General features: G+C 37.0%; 1 protein-coding gene across 1 annotated transcript; it reads right to left on the bottom strand.

Moving 5' to 3' along the window:
* Positions 1-5,994: 5,994 nt before the first annotated feature.
* On the bottom strand, positions 5,995-6,942 carry LOC140509012 (olfactory receptor 8G50-like). The gene has a single exon (XM_072616924.1). It carries the CDS (start codon positions 6,925-6,927, stop codon positions 5,995-5,997), a length of 933 nt encoding a protein of 310 aa, XP_072473025.1. The 5' UTR covers positions 6,928-6,942.
* Positions 6,943-13,268: the final 6,326 nt, after the last annotated feature.

Below are 13,268 nucleotides of genomic sequence, written 5' to 3'. Positions count from 1 at the left end.
ACCCAAATAACAATTATTTGCATTTTTATGATGAGAATGAACTACACTCGCTATTGTATACCTCATGCCTGGGGCTGTTGAAGAGGAGGACTAATGACTAATTGTTGGGGATATTATAGAGGGACATTTACTTCAGTGATTTGGTCAGGTCTCTTAAGATTTTCCATCTGCTGCTTCTAGAGCTTAGCTGGTAGCAAACAGAAATTATACAGCATTGATTATACATCAGACAATACACTGAAAAAAATGATCTTACTCCCCTGGAGCAAGTTATCTGATCTCAACTAAGACATAGCCCCAGATCTCACTCAAGCAGACATTCCCTGATGTCTCTAGGATTGCATGCTGGGATTGGGGATACTATTAAGCTCTTCTTTATATCAGCTTCCTTCCAGAGTTCTTGTCTGTCTTTAGGGAACCCATGCTGAAGATATTCTAGAAACATGTTTTCTCTCTTGAATGTGGAAAACCAAAATCTCTTCTCTCCCAAACTCTTGCCGACTTGGTTGCCCAGCCCCTCATTTCCATCCCCTGGAAATGGAGCACTGAGTAGTCAATCACTACAAGGGAGGAGTCTTGAGTCCCTAGTGATTATATCTCACTATAATACTTTATGGAAATTCACATGTCAAGAATTGGAGCAGGGATCAAATATGTGTTCAGTACAAACTACTGTGCTGAGGACAGAAAAGAATGAATGATTGAATGAAAAATTACTTTATAAATGAATACTATGTGCCAGTGACCAAACTTAATTTGGGTCCCACAAATATGTAAAGCAAGGGAGACTTCCATCTAAAGAAACTCATATTCTAAAGAGGGAAGACAAACAAAAATTGTAGGATTGACCAGTGAGGACGCAGTTGATCTAAGAAATTATAGGGAATGTGGGTAGAAATATAGGGCAACCGATTGAGAATTCTTTCTAGGAATAATGACCATTCTGATTATTATTCTTAGAGTTAGAGGTGAAAAGTTTGGTGTGTGTGTGTGTGTGTGTGTGTGTGTGTTTGTGTGTGTGTGTGTGTGTGTGAAATTGCTACATGGCAGGAATGTAGATTGCATGTAAATGAGTTGTTGAAGAGCAACCTATAGTAAGCTCTCATCTCCCAGGAGCCCAGGTCTCCAGAGCAGGAAGGGGTCTGATTGAGAGGTAGACAGTGGATCAAAGCACTACGGCATGAAAATCAGTGACTAGAGATTAAAGGATGAAATCATTCTTTCCCTCAAGGAACTTATATTGACAACAATACAATATTGCAATATAATAATAATGATATAGAATTTTCACTAATAGAAAATCATTTCATTGCAAGGGATTCCTTCAGATTTTGTAAAGGTCACTTACTCTGGTGTGACTGTGTTTTCTTTGAGAACTTGTACCAGAAAATAGATATCTAGAGTTGTGAAACTCAAAATTTTTGATGTTAGGACTCTCTTATACTGTTAAATACTGAATATTCCAAACAACTTTCTTTCATGTGAGTTATTTCTATGTTTACCACATTAGAAATGAAAACATCTTAGTGCTGTTATGAAAAAAATTTTGACCTCATAAACAAAATGGGGAGTGGGTGGCTGTTTTTCATTTGTCTTTTTATTTCCAGTAACTAATACAGTAAGTTACATTCAGGAGGGACTCACCATTAAACATTTGATGGATTGGATCGAACTGATCACAGGAAACAGGAATTTTGACTGCTGTGTTGAAGACAAAAATGACTGACTGAATGTGTAAAAAGTATTTATTAAAATCATCATTATTATTTATTACAATAATTTTTATGATTTCTATTAATAATAATAATTACAATTTCCAGTCATGTGAATTCTCTTTGCAAGTGATCCATTCAAATATTGTGAAGTCCACTTTCTTCTTATAGTATGACAATCTGAGGGTTTCTTTGAAAGCTCATCTTGAGAAATTTATATTGAGAGATCTACAGCAGTGGTTCTCAAATATTTGTTTTCAGAATTCTTTTATACTGACGAATAATGAGTGCCCCAAGAAACTTTTATTTGGTGGGTTATATCTATACTTATGGCCGTACAAATTAAAATAGTGACTTCATGAAATCCATGAAAGCTCATGGAGACTCCCAGGAATTCCTGTACTACACTTTGAGACACACTGATCCAAAGCAAGGCACCAGAACTGTTGAAGGGGGAAATTATCAGTGTTATGTTTAGTGTAAGATCTGTTACAATCAAAAGTTTACTCTATCTATCCATATTTATTATCCATATATGTACATTATATATAACATCCATATTATGCAATAATATTTCCCTTTTCACATTCAAATATATGTATATTTTAAATATGTTTATGTGTGCATATTATTTTATGTATCAGGTAATTTTAAGTAGAAAGGTACAACAGGGTTACACAATGAATTAAGAGAGAAGATAAAGGAACTGAAGTAAAAAGAAAATTTTGTATATTTTAAAAACCAACATAAACAATTGTGTTCATCCTTCATTGCTGATGAAGACCATGCCATCAGAGAAATGATGACATGACTTGTATTTGACTGTTCTGAGTCAGGGAAGACTGTGCAGGTCACTAACCTCATTTTTCCTAAAGAGCAATCTGAATCCAGTGACCTGATATCTCTTAGGATGACTGGACATGACCCAGGATGCACTGAGAGACCTTGGGCTCTTTAGGTCAAAGTCTTTGGAAGTACTGCCATAGGGTGAGGCAACACCCAATTCATTGAATAGGCCTATTTGTGATGTAGGCAGGGCATGGAATCTTTAATGTAGGCAAGAAAAAGAAATACATCAGGCTGGGTGGGAAACAGCAACAGTTACTACTGATAATCACTCTAAAGCTAGGAGATTCAGAGGAGTCCTTAGGCAGGGGTCCAGTGGAGTCTCAGTTTTAGAGTGCAGTATGTTTAAGGTTTTGGGAAAGGACAGGACAGGAGCCAGTAAAACCCAAGCCAACTGGGCAACTTTTGGCTATCCAAATTTACCTTCCTTTGGAGAGGAGAAGGAAGGGGAGGGGGAGGCAGACAGGAGAAGAGGAGTTGAGTTACCCAGCTAGCTGGGTCCCCATTCAGCCAGCAATTTCTGGATGAATATCTCTCTACATGCAGAACTGCAAATCAAAGACAACTTTTGTTTCTCAAAGAAATAGGAAGCAATTCAAAGATATATCTTTGAGTGTAAAGCATGACAAGACATAACACAGTTTTAAGGACTACAGGATAAAACCCCCACTGGTTGAAAATCACTAAAACAAACAAATGAAATAACTTATAACATTCTCAGAACCAACAGATTTTAGAACACAGTTATTACTTTCCCTTCCTTTCTGTAAGCACATACACAATAAACGTTAATCTATGCTTTATGACCTAGCTTTCTAGGTGTAGTATTCTATGTAATTTCAACTAAAACTATAAATCTGAGACATTAGCATCATGTTTCCCTAATTTCCCCATGCTGACCCTTTCATAGGGTTATAATACCCTCATATTATTTCATAATCATGTATCACAAGTTGTTCATTTACTTGTGACATTGAAAAATTAGACAACACATACTTCAAGAAGAGGTATTGTGAATGGATTTATCAACACAACCAAAAAATTGAAATTATTTATAGAGAAATTTAGTATAACAGTTCCAAAATGTCTCAAGCTCTGTAATCATCTTCTTCCACCCTCAAGCATGAGAATATGAGGAAAGAAAGGGATAACATACTTCACTGTTTCTCATCTATTCTCCCAATTGAAAAGTCAGCCATCACCCTTTCCTCCTGGTCCTTCACAGTAGAGACAGTGGCAGGGTGTAGGGCTTAGGAAGCTGCCCCAAAAACTGCTGACAACACTCAGATCCCTGGTATCTAATCTCCCATACTAGCTAGCATTTTTTCTCCTCATAGAAAACACACACCATTACCATATTCAATATCTTCTGATCTTACTCCAACCATGTGTGCATTTTTCACATCATCTATCCCCCAGCTCATGCTCCTGACACTGTTAACCCTTTCCACTAATGTAGATGCAGTTTTGGTTATTATTTAAGATACTATAGCAAGAGCCAAATCTTGGTCTTCTCACAATTTAACCTTGAGTGAAACATTACTCACACAGACAATGAAAACAGATAGCCGAGAATATAATGGCAGTGAAATGTACATTGTGGAAATTGTCAAGATAGAATGCTTAATGACTTTATTAACCACATTGACCTGCTTGAGTTTCCTTACTCTCCAGAGGATGCTGAACTGACCTGGGAATCAGAATCATCCAATAAGGAGGCAAACTGAGCATCTCACAACCTGGAAATACCTGAGATCCTTGCAAATTCACTTGCTGAACCTAGAAATCCCTCCAGCATACTATAACAAACTGATTATTATTAAGCAATACCCTAAGGAGGTTCAGAGCTCCCTGACCCTTCTTCAAAAATCCAAACTTAAAACTTAATTTTCTTCAGAAGGAGATTACTGATAATGGAATTGCATTGACTCTCCTAATCCTAGTTAGACCCCACCCAAAACTTGCAAAGGATTAATCTAAAGTAGGAAAGCCCACTGTTCTACTGAAACTTGGGTGGTAACAGATTCTTTTGTCTAGAGAGGCAAATACTAGAAGTAGTCAGGCATATAGAGATATTTTCTCAGTCTGGGGGTAAATGATAAGAAATGACATCAGCCTTTTTTCAAAATGTATATAAAGTGTGAAGCCTAACCCCAAAGGGAGTTCAGTTTTGACTATATGTCTACATATTCTCTGTCCACTTTGGGAGAAATAAAGAATCAGAGAATCTAATCCCGTTTTTCTTAGAATAATCCATGAAAGTTCATGGCTTAGAAGGAAGACGTGTATGAAACCTAACCGAAAAATTTTAATTTTAGGGCTTTGAAATTCTTTCTGTAATTAAACTTTCAGTTATCAGGTCCAGCTGTATTTCTCATCAACCCTTCTCAGGTAACAAAAACACTTTTCAAAGTAAAGAAATAAAAAGAACAGGGGATAAAAATCAGCAAACCCTATAAATGCAATGAGGAATTTCCAAAAATATCTATTATTTTCCACACCTGTGTTATTGTCAGCTTTATAATGTCCAGTTTAGAAGAATTCTGCTTCATTGTGCATACTCTTATAGCTGCTATTTGTGCTAAGTGATAGAAAATCTCAGTTTTGTCCAGGGCAAGTATAAAATCACAGAGTATATCTGTATTCCAGAAACATTTCTCCTTACCTGTATGAGCCCATATGTTATGGTATGACAGAATGGATTTTTAACACCTTTACACATTCATTCACATTTAGGGTTTAAATTGTGTTTTCCTCCATTCAGTTCTTTTGTCTAGAGGACTACGTGGTGCAGTGGAGAAGAAGTAAGGCCAAGAATCAAGAGACTTGTATTTAACACCTGGGTTTGCTCTGGGATTGTTCTGTGACCATTAGCAAGTCATTTATCCTTTGGTAGGTATAGTTTCTTCAGCTGAAAAACAGTACATTGTATTTGTAAATTATTAAATCCTCCTCCAATCTTGTCATTCTCAGTGATATTCTTCCTCTGAACTTTTGAGATTTAACTGTTAAATGTAGGAATCATTGGCCCATAGAAGGATATCTGACAAAGATGCATTTATATACAGATATTTTAAAATAGCAAAGCCAACTCTTTAAATATCAGGAGCAGGTCAGTTCATGGTTGAATTCTACAACCTATCTGGAGCACGAGTCAGAGAGGTAATGGAAGGATAAGTATGGGAAACAAGATTTAATCTACTGGTTTGAGAAATGACAGCAAAGTATTTCTGAGGTAGGCTTCTAATGAACTATAGTTGGGAGACTGTATCTGATTTGTAGAAAACTCACTTTCACCATCTCTCTAAAAATAATTCTTTTTCTTTCTGTCTCTTTGTCTCTGTCTCTCTCTGTCTCTCCTTTTTCCATATACTTTGCTCCATAGCATAACAACATCCGGTAAACCCATTAACCAATTATTCTAATATTTCTCTTTTCACCAGAATGTTCTTTCTATAACTTTATTGAAGGCAATTTTGACATCCTTATTTCTGAGACTATAAATCAGGGGGTTTAGCATGGGCACAATGATAGTGTAAAATACAGAGGACACTTTTCCCTGATCCATGGAGCTGACTGAAGATGGCTGAAAGTACATGAATGAAAGGGAGCCAAAGAAGACACCTACTGCTACCATGTGGGAGCTGCAGGTCCTAAAGGCTTTTGATCTGCCTCCAGTGGATGGAATTTTTAAAATGCTAGCAATGATAAAAACATAAGAGCAAATAATGATTACTGTTGGGAAAAGGATATTAAGTATACTGAATGAGAGAATTACCACTTCATTGACATAGGTGCTGGAACAAGCAAGCTTTAAGAGTGGAAGGAGATCACAGAAGTAGTGATTAATTTCATTTTCTTTGCAGAAGAGCACTCTAAGCAAACAACCTGTGTGAGCTGTGGCTCCAATGAACCCCAATCCGTACACCACACCCACCAACCATGAGCACACGTGATAGGACATGATAACACTATAACGAAGGGGATGGCATATAACAACATAGCGGTCATATGCCATCAAAGTCAACATTTGACATTCAGAAATACCAAAAAAGACAAAAAAATACAACTGAGTTGTGCACTCCGGGTAGAAAATGGTTTTCTTGTCTGATAAAAAGTTCATTAGCATTTTAGGCATGATGACAGTTGATTGACAGAGATCAATAAGGGACAAATTACAGAGGAAATAATACATTGGGTTATGAAGATGAGAACTCAACCCAATAAGGATAATCATACCCAGGTTCCCCAACACAGTGAATCCATAAATCACTAGGAATAGGAAGAAGAGTGGGAGCTGGAGCTCAGGCTGGTCTGTCAGCCCTATGAGTTTGAACTCAGTCACTAGTGAATAATTTCCTTTCTCCATTCTTTTTGAGTGTAGAGTAAGAATCTGTATATAAGAGGAAAAAATGGAGAGACTTCATTATTACAAATCCAAAACGATGTCTCAAATAGACCACTAAAATCAATTCTTCTCATTGTTTTGTCTCAGCATTTTTTCCTACCACAACATAAAGACTGTCACTTTCACAGAAATGAGGTATGTAAAGCATTTTATTGGAAAGTGCTATGCTTGAGCTTCTTACTTACATACAATAATCATAATATTTTTGTTCATATAGCTATTTTGAAAGATATTTGATCACAACCTAAAATCTACGTAAAAATATGTAAGTATGTATTGAATATACAAGTCTTAAAGAATATTGATGATTAAGTTTCCATAGCTAGTAAGAATAAGATATGTATTCCAAAAGTAAATGTCTGCTGAGAGTAATACATTCTACCTCTAAGGATTGTGTGATGCTGTCAACACCCCAGTGGACTTTGAGCTGTCCAGTAAATGACTTTGGAGTCTGTCACCTTGGGAACTATGAACTCTTATCTCCTTTTCCAAGAGAGGAAAAAGGTGCCTCAGAGAGTTCAGTCACTGACAAAGGCATATAATTTGTAAGCTATGTGCTGGGAAGTAAATTTGGTTGTCTTCCATGAGAGTAGTTGTTAGTACCTCAAGACATTTTTATATTAAAATGTCAGATTACTATGATGACCAATTAGACAACTGATGTAGATTTACCAAAATAAATTTTGGCAAAATATTTGTCAAAATTATAATACGGCAATTTCATGGATTTGCAATGGGTGGAATGATTTGCAAAGAGTTGGCATGAACGATTCAATGTCAACTTGAAAGAATATCTTAAGAAGAGTGCATTAGAGATTTGTGCTCAATCTTTTGCTATTAACCATGTTGGATGAAAATATGTCTCCCCTCTAAGTTCAGTAGACCCTGGGAGTTAGGTGCTACTATTATCTAAATTTTATAGGTGGAATACAGAGTCTTGGTCATGGTCCTATGGAAAAGAGTATTGTGACCACACCTTTCTTAGGATCATGCCACTTTGGAAGAACTAAAGGTTTGCAGACCTTCCAGAAGTGGCTCTGAAAAAACACAGTAGGAATGGAAGTCCGTTTTGAAGAATTGTAGGGGAACATCCAAGTCACTGAAGCTCTCACTGAATGAATAATAATAAGCCAGCCCAGGCCTCTATGACTCATTGTTTACTTTTTCATGGCTTATTATGAATGTAAATAGCAACTGTTTTCTATTGTTCCAGGAAAGTTTGAGGGTCTTTCCCCTCCCTGACTGATATTTTTGTGATGGTAAATTAAGCCATCATTTATCATAATTTTAACTTATCCTTTCATCATGGAATGAGTCCCTCAGACACATTGTGGCATGAGAAGTTATCTTAATTTATAAAAGAAAATGTCACACACTGTGTGACTTTTGTCTTAACCATTTCACTTTGATGCATTTGGAGGAAAAAATCAGGCTTCAGACTTTACACAAATCTGCCTCACTTCAATCCAATTTGTCTATCTGTCTGGAAATTGCTCTATGGATGTCTTTAACATCTTTGAAACAAAAAGTGAGCAAAATAACAACAGATACTATGTTTTGGAACATGAGACCAACCTTGGAGACAAATAATTCATAGTTTAACAAACACATAATCTAAAAATATCATGATATGTTAGGACCATGGGAATTAATTTAATATGACACAATTTAATAAAGAAAAATATAAAGCCTTGTATGAGAGTTAAAAGGATGAGTTCTAAAAGTATAAAAAATATTGGGTCAAATTTAGAAGATAGTTTGTTTTTCAGGGATTAAAGATTTTAGTAGACTATAAATTCAATATAACTGAACAATCTAAGGTGGTAGTAAAAAAACAAGTTACAGAAGCTTGTATTCCATAAAGAGGGGTATGGCTTCCAGAAATAAGGAATTGATACTTTACCTTTGCAAACCCCATGTGAGGTAGTCTGGCTCTCTTTCCCATAGTGGAGGAAGGATATTGACAGGGTAGAGAATATGCAGAAAAAAGCTAATAAGGGCCATAAATGATCTTGAACACATGTCATATAAGGAAATTTGAATGATTTGTAAAAATCTAGCAAGAAGAAGGTAAGAATCAGAGGGAAACAATAATCATTTCCTATCATTTTAAAGGTTATTATGTGTAAAAAGAATCATATGTGAAAGTTTGTCTCACAAAAAGAAGATCCATCAGTAATGTGTAAAGCTGAAAAGAAGCAAATGTTGACTTGATATGAGGATAAAGTCTATAACAATTTTACAAAACCTGAAGGGAATTGTCTTGCCATTAGAGTGGTGGGTGCCTCTTAAGTTTTGATCTTCCAGCTTGATTACTATCACTGCTGCATTTGTATTGAAGAGAGGTTGTGGGATAGGGTTTGAACTAGATGGAATGTCCCTTTCATTTCCAAAAATTCTCTAGTTCTTTACCTCTGAAGTGGATTTCTTCATACATCCAAAAAATCTCTTCTCATTTTTTAAGACATTAGTATTCAGTTTGCAGCCTCATGCCATCATTAGTGATGGGTTTAATTAATGTGCAAATGTCCTTTCTGTTGTAAATTCTTGAGGTTTCATTAATCCTTATTTAGAAGAAAAAACATCAAATTAACAAACTACTTACCCTCTAGCTTTGGGTATTAAAGCTTCTTGACCTAAAGTATATGACTTCTATTAAAGTTATCATTCTCATGGTTGGAGCCTTCTAATCTTTGTTAATGTTGATTGGAAATAGGACATAGGACTCAGTCTCTGAAAAGCTTTAGAAATTGATTTGATCTGATGATTATTATTTCTGATTGTTGCTTTCACCTAATTTTTCCTAATTGCCACTTAACCAGGGCCCCCCTCAGCTATAGGTAAAGAAATAGTGTTCACCTATGTCAACAGAGCTCCTGATGGTGTAACTTAAGGCTTTTATCTATGTTTATAAGACAACTGGGACCTCATTAGTAATACGCAGACAAAGGCTTCCACAGGGACTCATCTGAAAATTAATTCCCCTTTTCTGGGAAGAAGCCATTAATATTTTCTCTTCTTTATTCTTACACTTTCATTGACTCCCTGTGTACACAATAAACTGTTTAGAAGATGATTCCAGCAGACATAGGAATTTGGGCACTTTGAACCAATTTAGTTGTGTTGATGGCTGGGGAAGCTTGGGATAGTATTTAAAGTGGCTAAAATTGTCTGAAATCAGAGGTCATGGTAGTTGAGAAAATTGAGCAAGTCAGAAGCTTGAATGTTCATTGAATGGAGGAGAAGGGGTACAAAAGAAGTGTGAAAGCTAGATTGTGAACTTATTGACGAAGGTGTAAATTGAAATAGAGGTCCATGATTGACAGGGAGAAGGATCTCAATGGCATTGTTGGCTGAGTAATAGTGAAAGATGTAATGTATAAGGTACCAAGGTCAGCTAAAATCTCTGTCAGCATCTCTTCTTGATCCTGTGCATAAGAGGGTATGTGAGAAGTCACATGCAACCTATAATGGATTTATCAGAAATGCCATGTCTTCAGAAGTAAGCTAGGTTTGAGTGATCACCATAAAATGGAAGAAATATGAGAAGAGAATTGGAGAATAATTTTACTATTATATATTAATAATAATATTATTAACTAATAATAGAAGAGTTTTGAGGTGCAAAGTGAAAAGAGATGATTTGTGATAACTTAGGGCTACATAAATGGTATTCAGCAGCATTTCCTTAGTTGTTGTTCTCTTCTTTTCATAGGTGTGTGTGTGTGTGTGTGTGTGTGTGTGTGTGTGTGTGTGTGTGTGTGTGTATGTATCTGTGCGCCTGAGTGTGTGCATATATCCCTGGTGCCTAGTAAATGGGTCTGCTGTCCAAGAAAAACATTGTGAGGACTCTGTTCCTGCAGATTAATCATGGTAGAGAGCTATGGTTCTCAAGGTACTTTGGAGTATGCCAGCTTTTTTCTAAGCAAAACACCAAGTAGGCTGATTGTCTGCCTCCTGCTGTTCAGAAGCTAATATAAAGCACTGCTGTCCTTTGCCTAGTACGTATCTGAGTGTTCTTGTCTATCCTTGACTAGGTAGAAGATTGTTAGATATAAACCTGAAAGAACTGTGGAAATTTCCTCAGAAGAACATAAGCTGATATAAGAAAAAAATAGAAACTTTGAAGGCATTGTTCTAATCACAGTACCCAAATAACCATTACTTGCATTTTTATGATGAGAATGAACAGTGACACTCACTATTTTATACCTCATGCCTGGGACTGTTGAAGAGGAGACCTGGGGATCAATTGTTGGGGATATTATAGGGGGACTTTTACTTCAGTGATTTGGTCAGATGTCTTAAGATTTTCCATCTGCTGCTCCCAGAGCTTAGCTGATAGCAAACAGATATCAGAGAAATTATACAGAATTGATAATATATCAGATAATACACAGAAAAAAATGATCTCACCTCCCTGAGCAAGCTATCTTACCTCAACTAAGACAGAGCCTCAGATTTCACTCAAGCAGACATTTCCTGATATCTCTAGGATGGCCTGCTGGGATTGGGGATATTATTAAAGTGCAGCTCTTCTTTATATCAGCTTCCTTCCAGATTTTTTGTCTGTCTCTGGGGAATCCATGCTGAAGATTTTCTAGAAACATGTTTTCTCTCTTGAAGATGGAAAACCAAGATCTCTTCTCTCCCAAACTCTTGCCAACTTGGTCACACAGTCCCTCCTTTTCCTCCCCTGGAAGTGGTGCACTGAATAGTCAGTCCCAACAAGGGAGGAGTCTTGAGTCCCTAATGAGTAAATCTCACCATAATACTTTTTGGAAATTCACATGTCAAGAATTGGAGCAGGGATCAAATATGTATTCAGTACAAAGTACTGTGCTGAAGACAGAAAAGAATGAATGAGTGAATGAAAAATTACTTTATAAATGAATGTTATGTGCCAGTGACCAAGCTAAATTTGGGAGTCACAACTATGTAAAGCAAGGGAGACTTCCATCTAAAGAAATTCATATTCTAAAAAGGGAAGACAACCAAAAATTGTAGGATTGACCAGTGAGGACCCAGTCGATCCAAGAAATTATAAGGTGCCAAGCCTAGAGGCCTGTATTGGGCTACCCGAGTCTTTCTTACCTGTCCAGGTCTTCGGCTGGCCACGCCGGATGCACGTATGAGAGAAAGGACGTTCCAGAGTCAAACAGGGGTTGAGCTTTATTACAGGGTTTCGGTTACAAGTGCAGGGGAGTCTTCTTTCTTAGGACGAAGAGGGGGAGATTTCCTAAGGAGGCTAAACTTAAGGGATTGGAAGTAGAAGTACAAGCGGGGAGAGAGGGGGAGGGGAGAGAGGAAAGAAAAGAAGCGGAGCCCTACTTTTCTCTTTGGCTCCACACGTGCTAAGAGAGAGCTTTCTGGCTTCCTCAATCCTACTTAATCTTCAGCCACACAGTTTGCATCTCAATACCATGCTGTTAGGTAACTAGGTGTGCTCCAATCCGGGACGACCTCGAGGGCAGGGAGACTTCACCCATCAGGTATCTCCGGGGGAGAGGCGGAAATACCCGAGCTAGCCGAGCTAGCTCGGTCTGACCTTCTCGAACCCCCGCTGTTCATGGAGGGCCTCGTAAGACTCTAAGATTTAGAAGTCCCACTTTTACCCACCCGAGACTGTCCACACGGATTTGAGCTTCCAGTCCCAACAATAAGGAATGTGGGTGTAATTATAGGACAACTGATTGAGAATTCTTTCTAGGAATAATGACCATTCTGATTATTATTCTTAGTAGTAGAGGTGAAAAGTTTGTGTGTGTGTGTGTGTGTGTGTGTGTGTAATTGCTACATGGCAGGAAGATAGATTGCATTGGGATGGATTGTTGAAGAGCAACCTATAGTAAGCTCTCATCTCCCAGGAGCCCAGGCATGGGTCTGGCTAAGAGGTAGATAGTGGATCAAAGCAGCATGGTATGAAAATCAATGACTTTAGATTGAACAATGAAATCATTCTTTCCCTCAAGGTACTTATATTCACAACAATACAGTATTGCAATATAATAATAATGATATAGAATTTTCACCAATAGAAAATCATTTCTTTGCAAGACATTCCTTCAGATTTTGTTAAGGTCACTTACTCTGGTGTGACAGTGTGTTTTCTTTGAGAACTTGTACCAGAAAATAGATATCTAGAGTTGTGAAACTCAAAATTTTTGATGTTAGGACTCTCTTATACTGTTAAATATTGAGTATTCCAAACAACTTTCTTTCATGTGAGTTATTTCTATGTTTACCACATTAGAAATGAAAACATCTTAGTGCTGTTAGGAAAAAAATTTTGACCTCATAAA

This window comes from Notamacropus eugenii, chromosome 5, assembly GCF_028372415.1.
Source record: "Notamacropus eugenii isolate mMacEug1 chromosome 5, mMacEug1.pri_v2, whole genome shotgun sequence".
Lineage (NCBI taxonomy): Eukaryota > Metazoa > Chordata > Mammalia > Diprotodontia > Macropodidae > Notamacropus > Notamacropus eugenii.
The sequence above is the reverse complement of the archived record's forward strand: the minus strand, read 5'-3'. Positions and strand labels throughout refer to the sequence as shown.

Coding starts and splice junctions, on each gene's coding strand:
- LOC140509012 (XM_072616924.1), bottom strand. CDS start 6,927: ATGGAGAAAGGAAATTATTCACTAGTGACTGAGTTCAAACTCATAGGG.